Raw genomic sequence first — 21,504 nt, 5'->3', positions numbered from 1 at the left:
GATTTTCTTCTATGTAGTGGAAAAGGGATCTCTTCCCCACATAACTAGTGATGACTCCCTCAGCTCTGGCAGATGAGGGGCTAGGACTGCTCTAGCAGGGTATGGGATTAAGGGGCACATATGGCTAATAGGAAGTGCAATGGGGGTAAGTGGATAAGAGAACAGCTTTAAGGAAAAGGATCTGAACAACTGCTGACTTCTGAAGTACCTCTTGCCTCTTGGCTAGCTTCCAGGTTCCTGTGTTCTTTACATCTGCTGGCCCCAGGGACTGCTCTGTTTTCTTCTTTTTTCCCAACCACCATCTTTAATTCTTTTTGACTAAAACTGATCTCCTCCCTGATCCACTGGGAGTCACTGGTGCAAATGGTTAAAGCACTCAACTGCTAACTAAAAAGCTGGAGGTTCAAGTCTACCCCAAGGAGCCTCAGAAGAAAGGCCTGGTGGTCTGCTTCCAAAATATCAGCATTGAAAACCTTATGGAGCACAGTTGTACTCTGACACACATGGAGCCACCATGGGTCAGAGTTGAGAGGTCAGCAACTGATCTGATCCACTGAGAAAACAATCTTCTCCCTGCTTTTCGTCAGTTCTGTTCCCTAAAACAAGTGTTTCTTTTCAGAGCTTTTTAAAAGTTTTCTTAAGGACTTTTACTACTAGTACTGATAGAAAAATAAAGAGTAAAATAGCAAGCATACCTTTTATCATTTTGTCCCGAAGGAAAAAAAATGAGTTTATATTAAAAGGTTAATGCTAAGTCTTTAAATTCACAAAGGATTGGATAAGATTAGCCATAACTTTTGAGAAACACTTAAGCTTCACCTTCATGGGAACACTATGGAGGGAGGGGCCTGGGAAGACAAGCAGAAAGAAGAGAGGGGCTCAGCAAGCACTAAGTCAGCCCCTTATTGGCCTTTTTGCCCCTGCTGTCCCAGATCCACAGACTCAAAGAAGGTCATGATGGTCATGGGACACTGACATGTGACTGAAGCAACAGGAGGCTGAGGAAAGGGGAAAGGAATTCCAATAGCTACCAGCCTCCTGGTTGAATACTACAGCCCGTGGCTGAGGAAGTGAAGCTTATCATTCGGGCCCTGGGTCTCTGCTATGGTCCATGTGTGGATGCTGTAGTTAAGTCTCACACGCTCAGGTGCTTCCTTCCTCTATGTACCTTCCTACCTCCAAATCAGGTGATGGGGGACTGGGTGGTAGCTCATTTATTATCTTCACCACACTCTACATGCTGATTTTAACTCTATTATTTAACTGTTATCTCCTGAAAAGTAGAAGCTTAAATATTATGGGCCAACTTTGCAACTGGATTTTCAAGAAGGGACTCTTCTGTTGAAACTCACATGAAAAAGGGGGGATAAAAGGTGTAGTTACACAACTTCCATATGGAGAGGAAGTCAAGGCGATTTCAAGATATAACAAGCTGTCTTCAACTTAAGAGGGTAAGGGTAAACTTCAGGGTAACCACAAAGAAAATAGATCTACTCACCAAAACAAAAGAAAAAAAGACTCAGTAAACACAAAAATAACAATGACAAGAAAATCCATATACAAAAAGAACTCAGCACGGGAAATTAACAGGAACAAAGAAACCATTAACACCACAAAAAAGGTATAACAAAATGACAGCAATGAATCTATACCTATCATTAATTACACTGAATGTAAATGGATTAAGTGCACCAGTCAAGAGACAGAGAGTGGCAGAATGGATTTAAAAAAAAAAGACCCATCAACATGTTGCCTACAAGAGACACACCTTAGACACAAAGACATAACGTTAAAAATCAAAGAATGGAAAAATATCAAGCAAACTAACCAAAAGATAGCAGGGATAGCAATAATAATGTCAAATAAAACAGACTTTAAGTCAAAATTCACTATGAAAGATAAGAAGGGCATTATATAATTAAAGGGTCAATTCACCAAGAAAATGTAATAATGCATATTTACACCCCAATGACAGAGCCCCAAAAGACATAAAACAAACAAAATTGAAAAGAGAAATAGTTCTACAATAATATTAAGAGACTTTTAACAGACCCCTTCTGACAATGGACACAACAATTAGAAACTCAATAAAGATACAGAAGATTAAATAACACAATAAACCAACTCAACCTCATAGACATATACAGACATGCCATCCAATGGCACTAAAGAGCACATTCGTCTCCAACACACATGGATCATTTTCTCCGGAGTAGATCATATTTCAGGCCACAGAGCAAGCCTCAATAAATTAAAAAACACTGAAACAATACAAAGCATCTTCTCTGACCATAATGCTATAAAACTAGAAATCAATAACAGAAAGTGCAAAACAACAACAATAAAAAAACATGAAAACTGAATAACACCTTACTTAAAAACTACTGGATCAAAAAAAAAAAAAAACAGAAGAAATTAAAAATTAAATTCTTAAGAATCAAATGAGAATGAAGACACAACATACTAAAATCTCTGGGACACAGCAAAAGGAGTGCTCAGAGGAAAATTTATAGCAATAAATGCACACATCGAAAAAAGAAGGCCCAATGGAGGCGGGGCCAAGATGGCGGACTAGGTAGACGCTACCTCGGATCCCTCTTGCAACAAAGACTCGGAAAAACAAGTGGATCGATCACATACGTAACAATCTACGAACCCTGAACAACAAACACAGATTTAGAGATGGAAAACGAACAAATACGGGGAAGCAGCGATTGTTTTCGGAGCCTGGAGCCAGCGTCCCAGTCAGCGGATTTTTTTGAAAAACTAGTTTCCCAGTGATGGCTCGGAGACAGCAGTCCATATCAAACCACATAAGGAAGCAGACCATGACAGCTTCTACAACCCCCCAAATAAAAGAATCAAAATCTTTCCCAAATGAAGATACAATTCTGGAATTATCAGATACAGAATATAAAAAACTAATTTACAGAATGCTTCAAGACATCAGAAACGAAATAAGGCAAACTGCAGAAAAAGTTAAGGAACACACTGATAAAACTGTTGAAGAACTCAAAAAGATTATTCAAGAACATAGTGGAAAAATTAATAAGTTGCAAGAATCCATAGAGAGACAACATGTAGAAATCCAAAAGATTAACAATAAAATTACAGAATTAGACAACGCAATAGGAAGTCAGAGGAGCAGACTCGAGCAATTAGAATGCAGACTGGGACATCTGGAGGACCAGGGAATCAACACCAACAGAGCTGAAAAAAAATCAGATAAAAGAATTAAAAAAAATGAAGAAACCCTAAGAATCATGTGGGATTCTATCAAAAAGGATAAATTGCATGTGACTGGAGTCCCAGAACAGGGAGGGAGGACAGAAAACACAGAGAAAATAGTTGAAGATCTCCTGACAGAAAACTTCCCTGACATCATGAAAGATGAAAGGATATCTATCCAAGATGCTCATCGAACCCCATTTAAGATTGATCCAAAAAGAAAAACACCAAGACATATTATCATCAAACTCGCCAAAACCAAAGATAAACAGAAAATTTTAAAAGCAGCCAGGGAGAAAAGAAAGGTTTCCTTCAAGGGAGAATCAATAAGAATAAGTTTAGACTACTCAGCAGAAACCATGCAGGCAAGAAGGGAATGGGACGACATATACAGAGCACTGAAGGAGAAAAACTGCCAGCCAAGGATCATATATCCAGCAAAACTCTCTCTGAAATATGAAGGCGAAATTAAGATATTTACAGATAAACACAAGTTTAGAGAATTTGCAAAAACCAAACCAAAGCTACAAGAAATACTAAAGGATATTGTTTGGTCAGAGAACCAATAACATCAGATACCAGCACAACACAAGGTCACAAAACAGAACATCCTGATATCAACTCAAATAGGGAAATCACAAAAACAAACTAAGATTAATTAAAAAAAAAAAATGCTCGTAACAGGGAATCACTGAAGTCAATATGTAAAAGATCACAATAATCAAAAAGAGGGACTAAATACAGGAGGCATAGAACTGCCATATGGAGAGTGATACAAGGCGATATAGAACAATACAAGTTAGGTTTTTACTTAGAAAAATAGGGGTAAATAATAAGGTAACCACAAAGAGGTATAACAACTCCATAACTCAAGATAAAAGCCAAGGAAAACGTAACGACTCAACAAACATAAAGTCAAACACTACGAAAATGAGGATCTCACAATTTACTAAGAAAAACGTCTCAGCACAAAAAAGTAAGTGGAAAAATGAAATTGTCAACAACACACATAAAAAGGCATCAAAATGACAACACTAAATACTTATTTATAATTACGCTGAATGTAAATAGACTAAATGCACCAATAAAGAGACAGAGAGTCTCGGACTGGATAAAGAAACACGATCCGTCTATATGCTGCCTACAAGAGACACACCTTAGACTTAGAGACACAAACAAACTAAAAGGATGGAAAAAAATATATCAAGCAAACAATAAGCAAAAAAGAGGAGTAGCAATGTTAATTTCTGACAAAATAGACTTCAGACTTAAATCCACCACAAAGGATAAAGAAGGACACTACATAATGATAAAAGGGACAATTGATCAGGAAGACATAACCATATTAAATATTTATGCACCCAGTGACAGGGCTGCAAGATACATAAATCAAATTTTAACAGAACTGAAAAGTGAGATAGACACCTCCACAATTATAGTAGGAGACTTCAACACACCACTTTAGGAGAAGGACCGGACATCCAGTAAGAAGCTCAGTAGAGACACGGAACACCTAATTATAACAATCAACCAACTTGACCTCATCGACTTATAAAGAACTCTCCACCCAACTGCTGCAAAGTATACTTTTTTTTCTAGCGCACATGGAACATTCTTTAGAATAGACCACATATTACATCATAAAACAAACCTTTGCAGAATCCAAAACATCGAAATATTACAAAGCATCTTCTCAGACCACAAGGCAGTAAAACTAGAAATCAATAACAGAAAAACTAGGGAAAAGAAATCAAATACTTGGAAAATGAACAATACCCTCCTGAAAAAAGACTGGGTTATAGAAGACATCAAGGAGGGAATAAGGAAATTCATAGAATGCAACGAGAATGAAAATACTTCCTATCAAAACCTCTGGGACACAGCAAAAGCAGTGCTCAGAGGCCAATTTATATCGATAAATGCACACATACAAAAAGAAGAAAGAGCCAAAATCAGAGAACTGTGCCTACAACTTGAACAAACAGAAACTGAGCAACAAAAGAATCCATCAGGCACCAGAAGAAAACAAATAATAAAAATTAGAGCTGAACTAAATGAATTAGAGAACAGAAAAACAATTGAAAGAATTAACAAAGCCAAAAGCTGGTTCTTTGAAAAAATTAACAAAATTGATAAACCATTGGCTAGACTGACTAAAGAAATACAGGAAAGGAAACAAATAACCCGAATAAGAAACGAGAAGGGCCACATCACAACAGACCCAACTGAAATTAAAAGAATCATATCAGATTATTATGCAAAATTGTACTCTAACAAATTTGCAAACCTAGAAAAAATGGATGAATTCCTGGAAAAACACTAACTACCTAAACTAACACATTCAGAAGTAGAACAACTAAATAGACCCATAACAAAAAAAGAGATTGAAACGGTAATCAAAAAACTCCCAACAAAAAAAAGCCCTGGCCCGGACGGCTTCACTGCAGAGTTCTACCAAACTTTCAGAGAAGAGTTAACACCACTACTACTGAAGGTATTTCAAAGCATAGAAAATGACGGAATACTACCCAACTCATTCTATGAAGCCACCATCTCCCTGATACCAAAACCAGGTAAAGACATTACAAAAAAAGAAAATTATAGACCTATATCCCTCATGAACATAGATGCAAAAATCCTCAACAAAATTCTAGCCAATAGAATTCAACAACATATCAAAAAAATAATTCACCACGATCAAGTGGGATTTATACCAGGTATGCAAGGCTGGTTTAATATCAGAAAAACCATTAATGTAATCCACCACATAAATAAAACAAAAGACAAAAACCACATGATCTTATCAATTGATGCAGAAAAGGCATTTGACAAAGTCCAACACCCATTTATGATAAAAACTCTCACCAAAATAGGAATTGAAGGAAAATTCCTCACCATAATAAAGGGCATCTATGCAAAGCCAACAGCCAACATCACTCTAAATGGAGAGAACCTGAAAGCATTTCCCTTGAGAACGGGAACCAGACAAGGATGCCCTTTATCACCGCTCTTATTCAACATTGTGCTAGAAGTCCTAGCCAGGGCAATTAGGCTAGACAAAGAAATAAAGGGCATCCAGATTGGCAAGGAGGAAGTAAAATTATCTCTATTTGCAGATGACATGATCTTATACACAGAAAACCCTAAGGAATCCTCCAGAAAACTACTGAAACTAATAGAAGACTTTGGCAGAGTCTCAGGTTATAAAATAAACATACAAAAATCACTTGGATTCCTCTACATCAACAAAAAGAATATCGAAGAGGAAATCACCAAATCAATACCATTCACAGTAGCCCCCAAGAAGATAAAATACTTAGGAATAAATCTTACCAAGGATGTAAAAGACCTATACAAAGAAAACTACAAAGCTCTACTACAAGAAATTCAAAAGGACTTACTTAAGTGGAAAAACAGACCTTGCTCATGGATAGGAAGACTTAACACAGTAAAAATGTCTATTCTACCAAAAGCCATCTATACATACAATGCACTTCCAATCCAAATTCCAATGTCATTTTTTAAGGTGATAGAGAAACAAATCACCAATTTCATATGCAAGGGAAAGAAGCCTCGGATAAGCAAAGCATTACTGAAAAAGAAGAAGAAAGTGGGAGGTCTCACTCTACCTGATTTCAGAAGCTATTATACAGCCACAGTAGTCAAAACAGCCTGGTACTGGTACAACAGGCACATAGACCAATGGAACAGAATTGAGAACCCAGATATAAATCCATCCACGTATGAGCAGCTGATATTTGACAAAGGCCCAGTGTCAGTTAATTGGGGAAAAGATAGTCTTTTTAACAAATGGTGCTGGCATAACTGGATATCCATTTGCAAAAAAATGAAACAGGACCCATACCTCACACCATGCACAAAAACTAACTCCAAGTGGATCAAAGGCCTAAACATAAAGACTAAAACGATAAAGATCATGGAAGAAAAAATAGGGACAACCCTAGAAGCCCTAATACAAGGCATAAACAGAATACAAAACATTACCAAAAATGACGAAGAGAAACCCGATAACTGGGAGCTCCTAAAAATCAAACACCTATGCTCATCTAAAGAGACTTCACCAAAAGAGTAAAAAGACCACCTACAGACTGGGAAAGAATTTTCAGCTATGACATCTCCGACCAGCGCCTGATCTCTAAAATCTACATGATTCTGTCAAAACTCAACCACAAAAAGACAAACAACCCAATCAAGAAGTGGGCAAAGGAGATGAACACACACTTCACTAAAGAAGATATTCAGGCAGCTAATAGATACATGAGAAAATGCTCTCGATCATTAGCCATTAGAGAAATGCAGATTAAAACTACGATGAGATTCCATCTCACTCCAACAAGGCTGGCATTAATCCAAAAAACACAAAATAATAAATGTTGGAGAGGCTGCGGAGAGACTGGAACTCTTATATACTGCTGGTGGGAATGGAAAATGGTACAACCACTTTGGAAATCTATCTGGCGTTATCTTAAACAGTTAGAAATAGAACTACCATACAACCCAGAAATCCCACTCCTTGGAATATACCCTAGAGAAACAAGAGCCTTCACACAAACAGATATATGCACACCCATGTTTACTGCAGCTCTGTTTACAATAGCAAAAAGCTGGAAGCAACCAAGGTGTCCATCAACGGATGAATGGGTAAATAAATTGTGGTATATTCACACAATGGAATACTACGCATCGATAAAGAACAGTGAAGAAGCTGTCAAACATTTCATAACATGGAGGAACCTGGAAGGCATTATGCTGAGCGAAATCAGTCAGAGGCAAAAGGACAAATATTGTATAAGACCACTATTATAAGATCTTGAGAAATAGTATAAACTGAGAAGAACACATACTTTTGTGGTTACGAGGGGGGGAGGGAGGGAGAGGGTTTTTTTACTGATTAATTAGCTGAAAAGAACTGCTTTAGGTGAAGGGAAGGACAACACTCAATACATGGAAGGTCAGCTCAACTGGACTGGACCAAAAGCAAAGAAGCTTCCAGGATAAACTGAATACTTCAAAGGTCAGCGGAGCAAGGACGGGGGTTTGGGAACCATGGTTTAAGGGGACTTGTAAGTCAATTGGCAAAATAATTCTATTATGAAAACATTCTGCATCCCACTTTGAAATGTGGCGTCTGGGGTCTTAAAAGCTAACAAGCGGCCATCTAAGATGCATCAACTGGTCTCAACCCACCTGGAGCAAGGAGAATGAAGAACACCAAGGTCACACGACAACTAAGAGCCCAAGAGACAGAGAGGGCCACATGAACCAGAGACCTACATTATCCTGAGAACAGAAGAACTAGCCCGGCCACAATCGATGACTGCCCTGACAGGGAGCACAATAGAGAACCCCTGAGGGAGCAGGAGATAAGTGGGATGCAGACCCCAAATTCTCATAAAAAGACCATACTTAATGGTCTGGAAGTGACTAGAGGAATCCCGGCGGTCATGGTCCCCAAACCTCCTGTTGGCACAGGACGGGAACCATCCCCGAAGACAATTCATCAGACATGAAAGGGACTGGACAGTGGGTGGGAGAGAGATGCTGATGAAGAGTGAGCTAATAATATCAGGTGGACACTTGAGACTGTGTTGGCATCTCCTGTCTGGAGGGGGGATGGGAGGATAGAGAGAGTTGGAGGCTGCCAGAGTTTTCATGAAAGGAGAGACTGGAAGGGCTGACTTATTAGGGGGAGAGCAAGTGGGAGTAAGGAGTAAGATGTATATTAACTTATATGTGACAGACTGACTTGATTTGTAAACGTTCACTTGAAGCTCAATAAAAGTTAATAAAAAAAAAAAAAGAAGGCCCCAAGTCAGTAATCCAACAACTTGAACAAATAGAAACAGCAAAAGAAGTCCACAGTCACCAGAAGAAAGGAAATACTAAAGACCAGAGTAGAAATAAATGAAATAGAGAAACAATACAATCAACAAAACTGGAAGTTGACTCTTTGAGAGGCTCAATAAAATTGACAAACCACTGGCCAAATTGACAAAAGAACACAGAAAGAAACAATCTTTGATGGTTACTAGGGAGGGGAGAGGTGGGAGGTAAAAACACTAACTAGATAATAGATAAGTGGTAACTTTGATGAAGGGTAAGACAGTACACAATACTGGGGAAGTCAGCACAGCTTGACTAAGGCAAGGTCATGGAAGCTTCATAGACACATCCAGACTCCCTGAGGGACCCAATTACTGGGCTGAGCTGAGGGCTGGGGACCATGGTCTCTGTGGACATCTAGCTCAATTGGCATAATAACAGTTTATAAAGAAAATGTTCTACATCCTACTTTGGTGAGTAGTGCCTGGGGTCTTAAAAGCTTGTGAGCAGCCATCTAAGATACTCCACTGGTCCCACTCCACCTGGAGCAAGGGAGAATGAAGAAAACCAAAACTCATGGGAAAGAATAGTCCAAAGGACTAATGGACCACAACTACCACAACCTCCACCAGACTGAGTTTAGCACAACTAAATGGTGCCCAGCTATCACCACCAACTGCTCTGACAGGGATCACAACAGATGGTCCCGGGCAGAGGTGGAGATAAATGTAGAACAAATTCTAAATCACAAAAAAAAAAGACCAGACTTACTGGTCTGACAGAGACTGGAAAAACCTTGAGAGTAATGGCCCCCAGGCAGCCTTTTAACTCAGTACTGAAATCACTCCTGAGGTTCACCTTTCAGACAAAGATTGGAAGGCCCATAAAACAAAATCAGACTAAACGGGCACATCAGCCCAGGGGCAAGGACAAGAAGGCAGAAGGGGACAGGAAAGCTGGTAATGGGGAACCTAAGGTCGAGAAGGTGCAAATGTTGACACATCGTGAGACTGGCAACCAGTATCACAAAACAATATGTATATTGTTTAATGAGAAGCTAATTTGCTCTGTAAACCATCTAAAGTACAGTTAAAAATAATAATAAAGCAAATTGACAAGGGAAAGAAATAAGAAGATGCAAATAACCAAGATAAATGAAACATTACAACAAAACCAACTAAGATAAAGAGAATCATAACAGAATATTATGAAAAATTGTACTCCAACAAATTTGAAAACCTAGAATGGACAAACTTCTAGAAACACACTACCTATCTAATCTAACACAAATAGAGGTAAAAAGAAAATAACAACAAAAGAAATTGAAGATGCCATTAAAAAAAAAAAAAAAAAAGCCCCCGCCCAGATGGCTGGCTTCCCTGGATAATTCTAACATTCAGAGAAGAACCAACACCAATTCTACTCAAACTATTCCAGTACATAGACAAGGAAGGAATACTCCCTAAGTCATTCTGAGAAGCCAGCAAAGATACCACAAAAAAAGAAAGTTACAGACCGACATCCCTTGTGAATATAGACAAAAACATTCTCAACAAAAGTCTAGCCAACAGAATATAACAATTTATCAAAAAAATAACACATCATGATCAGACAGGATTCATATCAGAAATGCAAAGGTGGTTCAACAGTAATCAACACAATCTACCACATAAATAAAACAAAGGAAAATAATCATAAGATCATCTCAATTGATGCAGAAAAGACGTGATAAAGTCCAACACCCTTTCCTGATAAACTCTCAACAAAATAGGAATAGAAGGGAATTCCTCAACATAATTAAGGACATATATGCAAAGCCAACAGCCAACACTCTTTTCAATGGAGAGAGATTGAAACCATTCCCTTTGAGAATAGGAACGAGACAAGGATGCCCTTATCACCACTCTTATTCGGTGTTGTACTGGAAGTCCTAGTCAGAGCAGTAAGGCAAGAAGGGGAAATAAAGGGTATCCAAATTGCAGATGACATGATCCTATATGTGGAAAGTCCCAGAGATTCCACAAAGAAGTTACTGGAACTAATAGAAGGGTTTGGCAAAGTGGCAGGGTATAAGATCCATGTACAAAAATCAGTTGGGTTCTTCTACACTAACAAGGAGAATTCTGAAAGGGAATCAATAAAACATACCATTTACAATAGCCCTCCAAAGGATAAAATACCTAGGAATAAATCTAACCGGGGATGTAAAAAACTGTATACAGGGAAAACTACAAAACACTACTCCAAGAAACCAAAGGAGACCTACATAAATGGAAAACATTCGATGCTCATGGATTGGAAAACAACATTGTAAAAATCTCAATTACTACCCAAGTGATCTACAAATAGATCCAAATCTCAACAACGTTCTTTAACAAAGTGGAAAAGCTAATTTCCAACTTCATATGGAAAGAAAAGAGGCCCTACATAGTTAAAGCAATATTGAAGAAGAACAAAGAAGGCCTCACACTTCTGTTCTCACGACCATAGTCTCGTGGGACAACTAGGTCAATTGGCATAACTTAGTTCATAAAGATAATGTTCTACATTTAGTTTGGTGAGTAGCATTTAGGGTCTTAAAAGCTTGTGAGTGGTCATCTAAGATACAACTCATGGTCTCTTCCTGTCTGGAGCAAAGGAGAGTGAAGGAAACCAAAGACTCAAGGAAGAAATTAGCCCACAGGACTAATCGCCCACACAAACCACAGCATTTTCTAGCCTGAGACTAGAAGAACTAGATGGTACCTGGCACCACTACCAACCATCTGACCAGGGACACAATAGAAGGTCCTGGTTAGAATGGGAGAAAAATATAGAACAAAACTCAAATTGATAAAAACAAACAAAAAAAGATCAGACTTAACAAGACTGATAAGAGACTAGAGGAACCCCCAAGACTATCACCCTAAGATACCCTTTTAACCTGGAACTGAAGCCACTCCCGGAGGTCATCTTTCAGCCAAATAATAAATTGGCTTATAAAATAACTTACACCTGTGAGGAATGTGCTCCTTTAAACAATCAACTATATGAGACCAGACAGTCAACATTTACCTAAAAGCAAGGTAAGAAAGCAAGGAGGGGCAGGGAAACTTAATGGGTGAAAACGGGGTAAGCAAGGTGAAAATGGTGAGAGTGTTGACACATTGGAGGGGATTGTAACCAATGTCACAGAACAATTGGTATATGGATTGTTGAATGGGAATCTAATTTGCTGTGTAAACTTTCACCTAAAACAAAGCATAAAAAAAAAAAACGCAAAAGCATAAGTACACATGCAAAAATACAAAAACTTAAAAGTATAAGCATAAAATAAGCATCGTGAGACCAAGAGGTGGAGTACTAAAATATATACCAAATATCTGCACAGTGTACTGATTCATAGCAACCCTATCGAACAGACTAGAACTGTTCCATAGAACTTCCAAGAAGCGCCTGGTGGATTTGAACCGCCATCCTTTTGTTAGCAGCCATAGCTCTTAACCACTAAGCCATGAGGTCTGACACATAGTAGGTGCTATATGTTTGTATATAAGAAATAAATATTTGTTAGAATTAAGACCAAAGTAAATACCCTTAACTTAAATGAAATTTTCAAGTCCGAATTGATGACATAATTCAAATTTGAAATTTTGGTCCTTATTAACTACAGTTTATCCTAATAAGTGAATACTGTACCATTTAATCTCTGGCTTTAGAACTTCTGATTAAAGAAGTGTTCCAGTATCTCCCACATCATGTTCCACTGAATGATTCCATGGGCAAGTACTATATTTCCCTCTTGGAGATTCAGAGTACATATTACAGGCTTTAAGAAGTCTTGCAAAAAAAAAAAAAAAAATGTTGAATTTTGTTTAAACCATCATTTCCTTTTACATGGCATGCCTATTAAAGAAATAGTGTTCCATGGAGTACCATTTAGGAATCACTACTATATGTAATAAACTATGGTGCTTTTCCTCCACATGTCTGTCAGTTTGTCATGCTGTGGGGGCTTGTGTGTTGCTGTGATGCTGGAAGCTATGCCACTGGTATTCAGATACCAGCAGGGTCACCCATGGAGGACAGGTTTCAGCTGAGCTTCCAGACTGACAGACTAGGAAGAAGGACCCGGCAGTCCACTTCTGAAAAGCATTAGCCAGTGAAAACCTTATGAATAGCAGCAGAACATTGTCCGATATAGTGCTGGAAGATGAGCCCCCCAGGTTGGAAGGCACTCAAAAGATGACTGCGGAAGAGCTGCCTCCTCAAAGTAGAGTCGACCTTAATGACGTGGATGGAGTAAAGCTTTCGGGACCTTCATTTGCTGATGTGGCACGACTCAGAATGAGAAGAAACAGCTGCAAACATCCATTAATAATAGTAACCTGGAATGTACGAAGTATGAATCTAGGAAAATTGGAAATGAAATGGAACGCATAAACATGGATATCCTAGGCATTAGTGAGCTGAAATGGACTCATTGGCCATTTTGAATCAGACAATCATATAGTCTACTATGCTGGGAATGACAACTCGAAGAGGTATGGTGTTGCATTCATCGTCAAAAAGAACGTTTCAAGATCTATCCTGAAGTACAACGCTGTCAGTGATAGGATAATATCCATACGCCTACAAGGAAGAGCAGTTAATACTATTATTCAAATTTACGCACCAACCACTAAGGCCAAAGTTGAAGAAATAGAAGATTTTTATCAGCTGCTACAGTCTGAAATTGATCGAACATGCAGTCAAGATGCATTGATAATTACTGGCGATTGGAATGCGAAAGTTGGAAATGAAGAAGATGAATCAGTAGTTTGAAAATATGGCCTTGGTGATTGAAAAAATGCCAGAGATGGAATGATAGAATTTTGCAAGACCAACGACTTCTTCATTCTAAATACCTTCTTTCACCAACATAAACGGCGACTATACACATGAACCTTGCCAGATGGAACACAGAAATCAAATTGACTAAATCTGTGGAAAGAGATGATGGAAAAGCTCAATATCATCAGTCAGAACAAGGCCAGGGGCCAACAGTGGAACAGACCATCAATTGCTCATGTGCAAGTTCAAGCTGAAACTGTAGAAAATCAGAGCAACTCCATGAGAGCCAAAATATGACTGAGTATATCCCACCTGAATTTAGAGACCATCTCAAGAATAGATTTGATGCATTGAACACTAGTGACCCAAGACCAGATGAGTTGTGGAATGACATCAAGGACATCATCCATGAAGAACGCAAGAGGTCACTGGAAAGACAGGAAAGAAAGAAAAGACCAAGATGGATGTCAGAGGAAACTCTGAAACTTGCTCTTGAGCATCGAGCAGCTAAAGCAAAAGGAAGAATTGATGAAGTAAAAGAACTGAACAGAAGATTTCAAAGGGTCTCTTGAGAAGACAAAGTAAAGTATTATAATGACATGTGCAAAGAGCTGGAGATGGAAAACCAAAAGGGAAGAACATGCTCGGCGTTTCTCAAGCTGAACGAACTGAAGAAAAAATTCAAGCCTCGAGTTGCAATAGTGAAGGATTCCATGGGGGAAAATGTTAAACAACGCAGGAAACATCAAAAGAAGGTGGAAGGAATACACAGAGTCATTGTACCAAAAAGAATTAGTCGATATTCAACCATTTCAGGAGGTGGCATATGATCAGGAACCGATGGTACTGAGGGAAGAAGTCCAAGCTGCTCTGAAGGCATTGGCGAAAAACAAGGCTCCAGGAATTGATGGAGTATCAATTGAGATGTTTCAGCAAACAGGTGCAATGCTGGAGGTGCTCACTCATCTATGCCAAGAAATATGGAAGACAGCTTCCTAGCCAACTGACTGGAAGAGATCCATATTTATGCATATTCCCAAGAAAGGTGATCCAACCAAATGTGGAAATTATAGAACAATATCATTAATATCACACTCAAGCAAAATTTTGCTGAAGATCATTCAAAAATGGGTGCAGCAGTATATCGACAGGGAACTACCAGAAATTCAGTCCAGTTTCAGAAGAGGACGTGGAACCAGGGATATCATTGCTGATGTCATATGGATCCTGGCTGAAGGCAGAGAACACCAGAAGGATGTTTACCTGTGTTTTATTGACTATGCAAAGGCATTCGCCTGTGTGGATCATAACAAACTATGGATAACACTTCGAAGAATGGGAATTCCAGGACACTTACTTGTGCTCATGAGGAACCTTTACATAGATCAAGAGGCAGTTGTTCGGACAGAACATGGGATACTGATTGGTTTAAAGTCAGGAAAGGTGTGCGTCAGAGTTGTATTCTTTCACCATACCTATTTAATCTGTATGCTGAACAAATAATATGAGAAGCTGGACTATATGAAGAAGAACGGGGCATCACATTAACAACCTGTCTTATGCAGATGACACAACCTTGCTTGCTAAAAGTGAAGAGGACTTGAAGCACTCACTAATGAGGATCAAAGACCACAGCCTTCAGTATGGGTTACACCTCAACATAAAACAAAAATCCTCACAACTGGACCAATGAGCAGGATCATGATAAACAGGGAAAAGATTGAAGTTGTCAAGGATTTCATTTTACTTGGATAAACAATCAACAGCCATGGAAGCAGCAGTCAAGAAATCAAAAGACGCACTGCATTGGGCAAATCTGCTGCAAAGGACCTCTTCAAAGTGTTGAAGGGCAAAGATGTCGCCCTGAAGGCTAAGGTGCACCTGACCCAAGCCATGGCATTTTCAATCGCATTATATGCATGTGAAAGCTGGACAATGAATAAGGAAGACTGAAGAAGAGTTGACGCCTTTGAATTGTGGTGTTGGCGAAGAATATTGACTATACCATGGACTGCCAAAAGAACGAACGTATCTGTCTTGGAAGAAGTGCGGCCAGGATGCTCCTTAGAGGCAAGGATGGCGAGACTGCGTCTTACAAACTTTGGACATGTTGTCAGGAGGGATCAGTCCCTGGAGAAGGACATCATGCTTCACAGAGTACAGGGCCAGCGGAAAAGAGGAAGACCCTCAACAAGGTGGATTGACACAGTGGCTGCACCAATAAGCTCAAGCATAACAACGATTCTAACGATGGCACAGGACCAGGCAGTGTTTCGTTCTGTTGTGCATAGGGTCGGTATGAGTCGGAACCAACTCGACAGCATCTAACAACAACAACATGGTGCTTTTGTTTACTTGATGTCCATCTGTCTTTTCTCATTCCTGAATATTTCACATCTGAAAAATGATCCAATACTGCAAGCCTTCACCTCCATGATTTTTTAGTAGGAATTTTGTTTTCGTTTGAACCCATTTTACTGGTGCCTAATCATGCCTCTCTAACATGAGCTAGGGTCTTACCTTCCCTGAAGTCCCTGAGGGGCAATGTTCCAGGCAAGGTCATCATCACTGTCATATCTTCGAGGGTTGTCAAAGAAGTAAGATCTGGGACTGAATCCATGGCTGGGAACCATTCCAGGGTTAGTCTAGAAAGATAGTTACGTGTTCAGCACACTTCCCAGACACTTTGCCTCACACTAGACAAAGATAAGTAAGATCTCTTTCTTGCAGGAGACTTAAGATGATCGACTCATCTGCATGGAGGTGATACCTATTTGTAAGAGCTCAGCCCAAGTGTTCATTTCCATTATTTTTATGTTTATAAGAGACTTACATTTATCATTATGGATAAAATCTTTTATCAGAGTCTGGCTTGCTAAATATGCAACAATGAATCATCATTGTTTTAATCCCCTATAGAAAAGCCAGACGGTGCCTAAATTAGCCACACTAAGGTAAGGATAAGGATAGTCCCAAATTGGATATACAGCTATGTAATAATATGGACATTCAACATATTAAAAATGAGATAATAACGATGAAATCATTTTGTGAGAGTTTCTCATCCAGTTTTCATATCTTGCCTCTATAATCAATTCATCCCGTTTGAGCCCCCGCGCTAAGTCTACCTCTCAGAAAATTGCCAGTGACTGGCCTCAAGTAGATCCTACAGGTCACTGCTTACTTTCAGGATCATACCTACCCTGGAGCAAGAGAAGCTTCTTGGCCAGCAACTACCAAAAAAGTAAAATCCTCTATCAGGAATGATTTCAAATAAACACAAGAACAGAACGGTATTATATAAAATTATATAGAAGCCAAATATATATATTTATAAGCCAATTATATATACATTTTTTAATCCACCATTGGTTTGAAATCCTTGTATATATCACTGGTGGTCTATTTAAAAGTTAACCAGCAGAGTATGAGACTCCACATGTGAGTTCCTGCTTTTAGAAAATAATCTAGCCAAAATAAGAAACAAAGGGGAACTGACACAAAGTGGGATGCCTTAAAATTGGCTATTTTAAAGGTTCAAGAATGCTTATTAATTGGAGGGAGATTCTCAAACCTTGCAGTTAATTCGAATCCCTTGGGCTGCTTATTAAAAACGTAGATTCTTAGAACCTACCCCAGCGACTCTGATCTGGGCCTAAGCCAAGCGCCCTGTGGGTTCCGAGGCAGACGGTGAAAAGCCACACTGAGTATACAGTCTCTGAAGTTTGGCTGTGATGAAGCCAAGTGCAGAGACTTGTTTGTACCAACAGAACTATGAACACAGATGGTAGATAATATCGTAAAGGGCATGTGCACTTCTAAGTCAATGACTATGAGCTACATTATAAATTTTCCCCCAAAACGGTATTAGACTGTTCTTTCTCCAATTACAAAAGTTATAGATAGTAATAGGAATTATTACCTGTTGCCGTCAAGTCGATTCTGACTCAAAGCCACCCGCCAGGACAGAGAAGAACTGCCCCGTAGGGTTTCCAAGGAGTACTTGGTGGATTTGAACTGGTGACCTTTTGGTTAGCACCTGTAGCTCTTAACCATTATGCCACCAGGGTTTCCAGGGATTATTATTAGGGGATTCCTATTAGGAATTTAGCTGCTTCTCCAAACCTTATGATGCCAGTAGAGCACAATATAGCAGAGTAATTAAAACCATGGATTCTGGAGCCAGACTGCCTTAGTTTGTGTCCTGGCTCTGTCTCTTGCTAGCCATGCAACCTTGAGCTTTAGTCTCCTCATTAAAAATAAGTATTAACAAGTTTCTAGATCTGAGTGTTACTGTGTAGATTAAATAATTAAAAAATGTACAATGCTTAGACAGTGCCTATTATATATAAGCACTGTATAATTGAAAGCTATTATTACCAAATTCCATATGTAACAATGGCATTAACTCTGGTGGTCTTGCTCAAGGATATTTCGTGTACATCAGTGCTTCATCAAGCCAAATCTGCCAACCCAAATTACCTACTAACGGTGCAAACGCAGTGGCGAATAAAACTGTGCTGGCGCCTTAGCACAAATCAAAGCAGCGGTACCAACTCTACTAGCAGTTACTGTGTTCCTCACCACCACGCACTTATGGTAAAAACCAAAAACAACCAGTTGTACATGGGTATAAGAACTGTGAATTATTTGTGGACTTTATCTATGGTTTCCTTACCACCCACACTTGAAGATTTGAGCCTTGACTTTTTGACTACTTGAGCCGTGATTTGCTTGGTTCAAATACTAGTGAGCCTATGTCAAGTTCATCACTTTTTCCCAGCCTTGAGATGCAACTTATTTTTGTTTCGTTTGTAAAATAAAGCTAAACAGAAAAATACATTTCACACCAAAGAGAATTAAGCCAAAAGAAACTTCTTGATAAAATAGACAAAGGGGATTTTAATATCATAACAGGATAGAAGAGAGACTTCTTTGTTAAAAGGCTAAAAAAGATTCTAATTTTATATTTCATGATAAGAATTAGGAGATATTTTCTGCAAATATAAATATGAATGGCTTTACTTACAAGGTCCTTTATAGGATTTCTAACTCGGAAGAAATAAACTACTAAGGTAGTAGGTAAAAGTTCCCACACAAACAGGACCACTCCAAATACAACATATCCGGCATCTCCCAGCTGATTCTTCAAATCTGCCTGTTAAAAAGAGAGGGGAGAGAGGGAGAGTCAGTAGGCCGAGGGCAGAGAAAATACATCTGATTTGATTCTATTTAGTGCGAACAGAGGAAAGTTCTAATATAGTGTAATTCCTTCTCCCCTAAAACATGCTTGTTACAATCAGGTAATAGTAATGGTCCAACCCCAGGTGGAGGGTTATTTACACCACAGAGGAGAGATGATTATCCTCCTCAAAATATTCAAAGAAACTCCCAGTCTGATGTTTTATCCCTTTACCTCCAAATATCTCCCTTATGTCCAAATGAAACCTCTCACTTAAGCTGATTTTCTTTCCTTCAAAAATCTATGAATAGCAAAAATGTTTTGTTGTGTCCTTCTAAATTCTTGAGAGTGGCATGTAACTGTTACCCCTCAACCTCATCCTAGGGACAAACATGTCAATTTTTAAACTTTCCTTCACATAGCCCATATCTGATTCTTTTACCCTTTGAAGTTTACTGCAGGCTAGCTTTTCTTGGAAGCTTCTACAAGGTAGGGAATAAGTCTGCTCATTTTCATATCCCCAGCACTTTGTACATGAGCCTTTGTGAGCGTGGGTGCCAGATGTTGTTTTGCTACCTTTGTTCATCTTCTTTATAAGTAACTTTGTTTATATTTAGAGTATTATAGAAATTATTTTTGTACCTTATGCTTAATTTTTTATAGATTATCCAACAAGGAAAACTCCAGGCCTGGATGGCTTTGCTGGCAAATTCTACCACACATTTAAGGAAGAAATTTCCTAGGAATTTATAGAATGCCTTTTTTCAAAAGTATCATATTGAGGCTACTGGTGAAATGAGCTTTTACTAAAATCCAAATACCGTCAGTCACCTTTTATCCAGATTTCCTTCAAATGCTGTTAGCATGCATACTCCATTAAAAAAAAAAATTCTCAGAACTTCATAGTGGTATGTATTTCCGAAATCGATTATCTTTGCAAATTTCACCCCTTAATAAAATCTTTATATGCAAGCACTTTAAAAAAAAAAAAAATCTAAGTACTGCTTGAGAAGAGCTTCAGAGAGTGGGAATGGTGTGGAAAGGAGAAGCATTCATTTATATATGTGTGGCGTGTGTATGCACGTGGTATGTGTTGTGTGTGTGTGTGCATGGTGTGTGCACGTGGTGTGTGTGGGGGGGGTGTGTGTGGTTTGTGTGTGTCTCCTAGTTTTTTTGGACAACACGTGATCCCCATTTTACAGACGAGGACACAGATATCACAAAGGTCAGTGAGTGACCTCAGGTCACACAGCTATTCAGCAGCAGAAATAGAGCTGGCATCCCTCTGCAACATGGAACGTCGAAAAGCAAGTGGTCACTGTGCAGGTAGTACCCTCACTGGTGAACCCACCAACCTGGTCTGATACGTTGTACCAGTCGTAGTCAAAGGAATGGACATTCTTGTTCTGAGAAAATGATAAGATGAACAGGTTGTAGCAGGCTCGAGACGTATACAGCAGGATGACGGTCACACCAATGGCAGTGACTTGACACACGGAGGAGCCCTGGAACGGAAGGACCATGAGGGATGCGCCCATTCAGGGTCTAAGACAGCAGCCTCATTTCAGGCTCCGTTGGAGCGGGTAACCCCTCAGGGATCTCCGAGTCACTGCAGCCTTATCTGATCTTCTGTCAGAGCCCCCACCTTCACTCCACTCCAAACCTCACCTCATTCTACACCCCTTCCTGCAGGCTCAAATTAGCTTCACAGAGACACTTCAAAACTTGGGGCTTTGGTTTTGAAAAAAAAAATGGTTTTTTTTTTTTTTTTTAAATCTGTAGCCATCACCGCTCAGCTTCAGAGTGGAACCCTCAGCTTATAAGCACAGCAAGCGAGCCAAGCGCCTGGGGCCTCTGGCTGCAGGGCAACAACTACAGTATAGCAGAGGGAATGGCAGCTGGGAGGGACATCTGTGCTGCTGAGCTGACTGGCTCTGGGCAGCAGGCACTTTCCCAAAGTTCTGAGACTTCTAGGCTGGGGATATAGGAGCACTGATGTGACTCAGGAGTCCCTGGGTGGTACAAACATTTAACTCGCTCAGCTGCTAATTGAAAGATTGGCTGGTGGTTCGAGTCCACCCAGAGATGCCTTGGAATAAAGGCCTGGTGATCTACTTCTGAAAAATCAGCCATTGAAGGCCCTACGAAGCACAGTTCTACTCTGACACACAGAGTTGCCTTGAGTCAGAATCCACTCAACAGCAACTGATTTGGATGTGACTCAGGACTTGGGATTACTTGGAAATCAGTGATTTATGCCCCAATTTCTGAAACTATCAATTTCCAAAGTCAGTTAATGACCACTACCTAGAAACAGACAGTTAATGTAACCAAAAGCTAAAACTGATTTTTGAGTTTTACATATGGAAGTCATTAACTAAATCTAAGATATTATTTTATTTTACCAGTAGTGCCCAATTATCTTGTTTGCCATATGG

General features: G+C 39.3%; 1 protein-coding gene across 1 annotated transcript in view; it reads right to left on the bottom strand.

The window, feature by feature from the left end:
• Positions 1–21,504, bottom strand: part of GPR137B (G protein-coupled receptor 137B) — a 65,561-nt gene that overhangs the window by 4,601 nt on the left and 39,456 nt on the right. The window contains 3 exon segments of the mRNA XM_003411004.4: positions 16,405–16,529; positions 18,914–19,042; positions 20,422–20,571. Of these exon segments, the coding sequence (XP_003411052.3) occupies positions 16,405–16,529; positions 18,914–19,042; positions 20,422–20,571 (404 nt within the window).

This window comes from Loxodonta africana, chromosome 25, assembly GCF_030014295.1.
Source record: "Loxodonta africana isolate mLoxAfr1 chromosome 25, mLoxAfr1.hap2, whole genome shotgun sequence".
NCBI lineage: Eukaryota > Metazoa > Chordata > Mammalia > Proboscidea > Elephantidae > Loxodonta > Loxodonta africana.
This window is presented reverse-complemented; position numbering and strand designations above follow the sequence as displayed.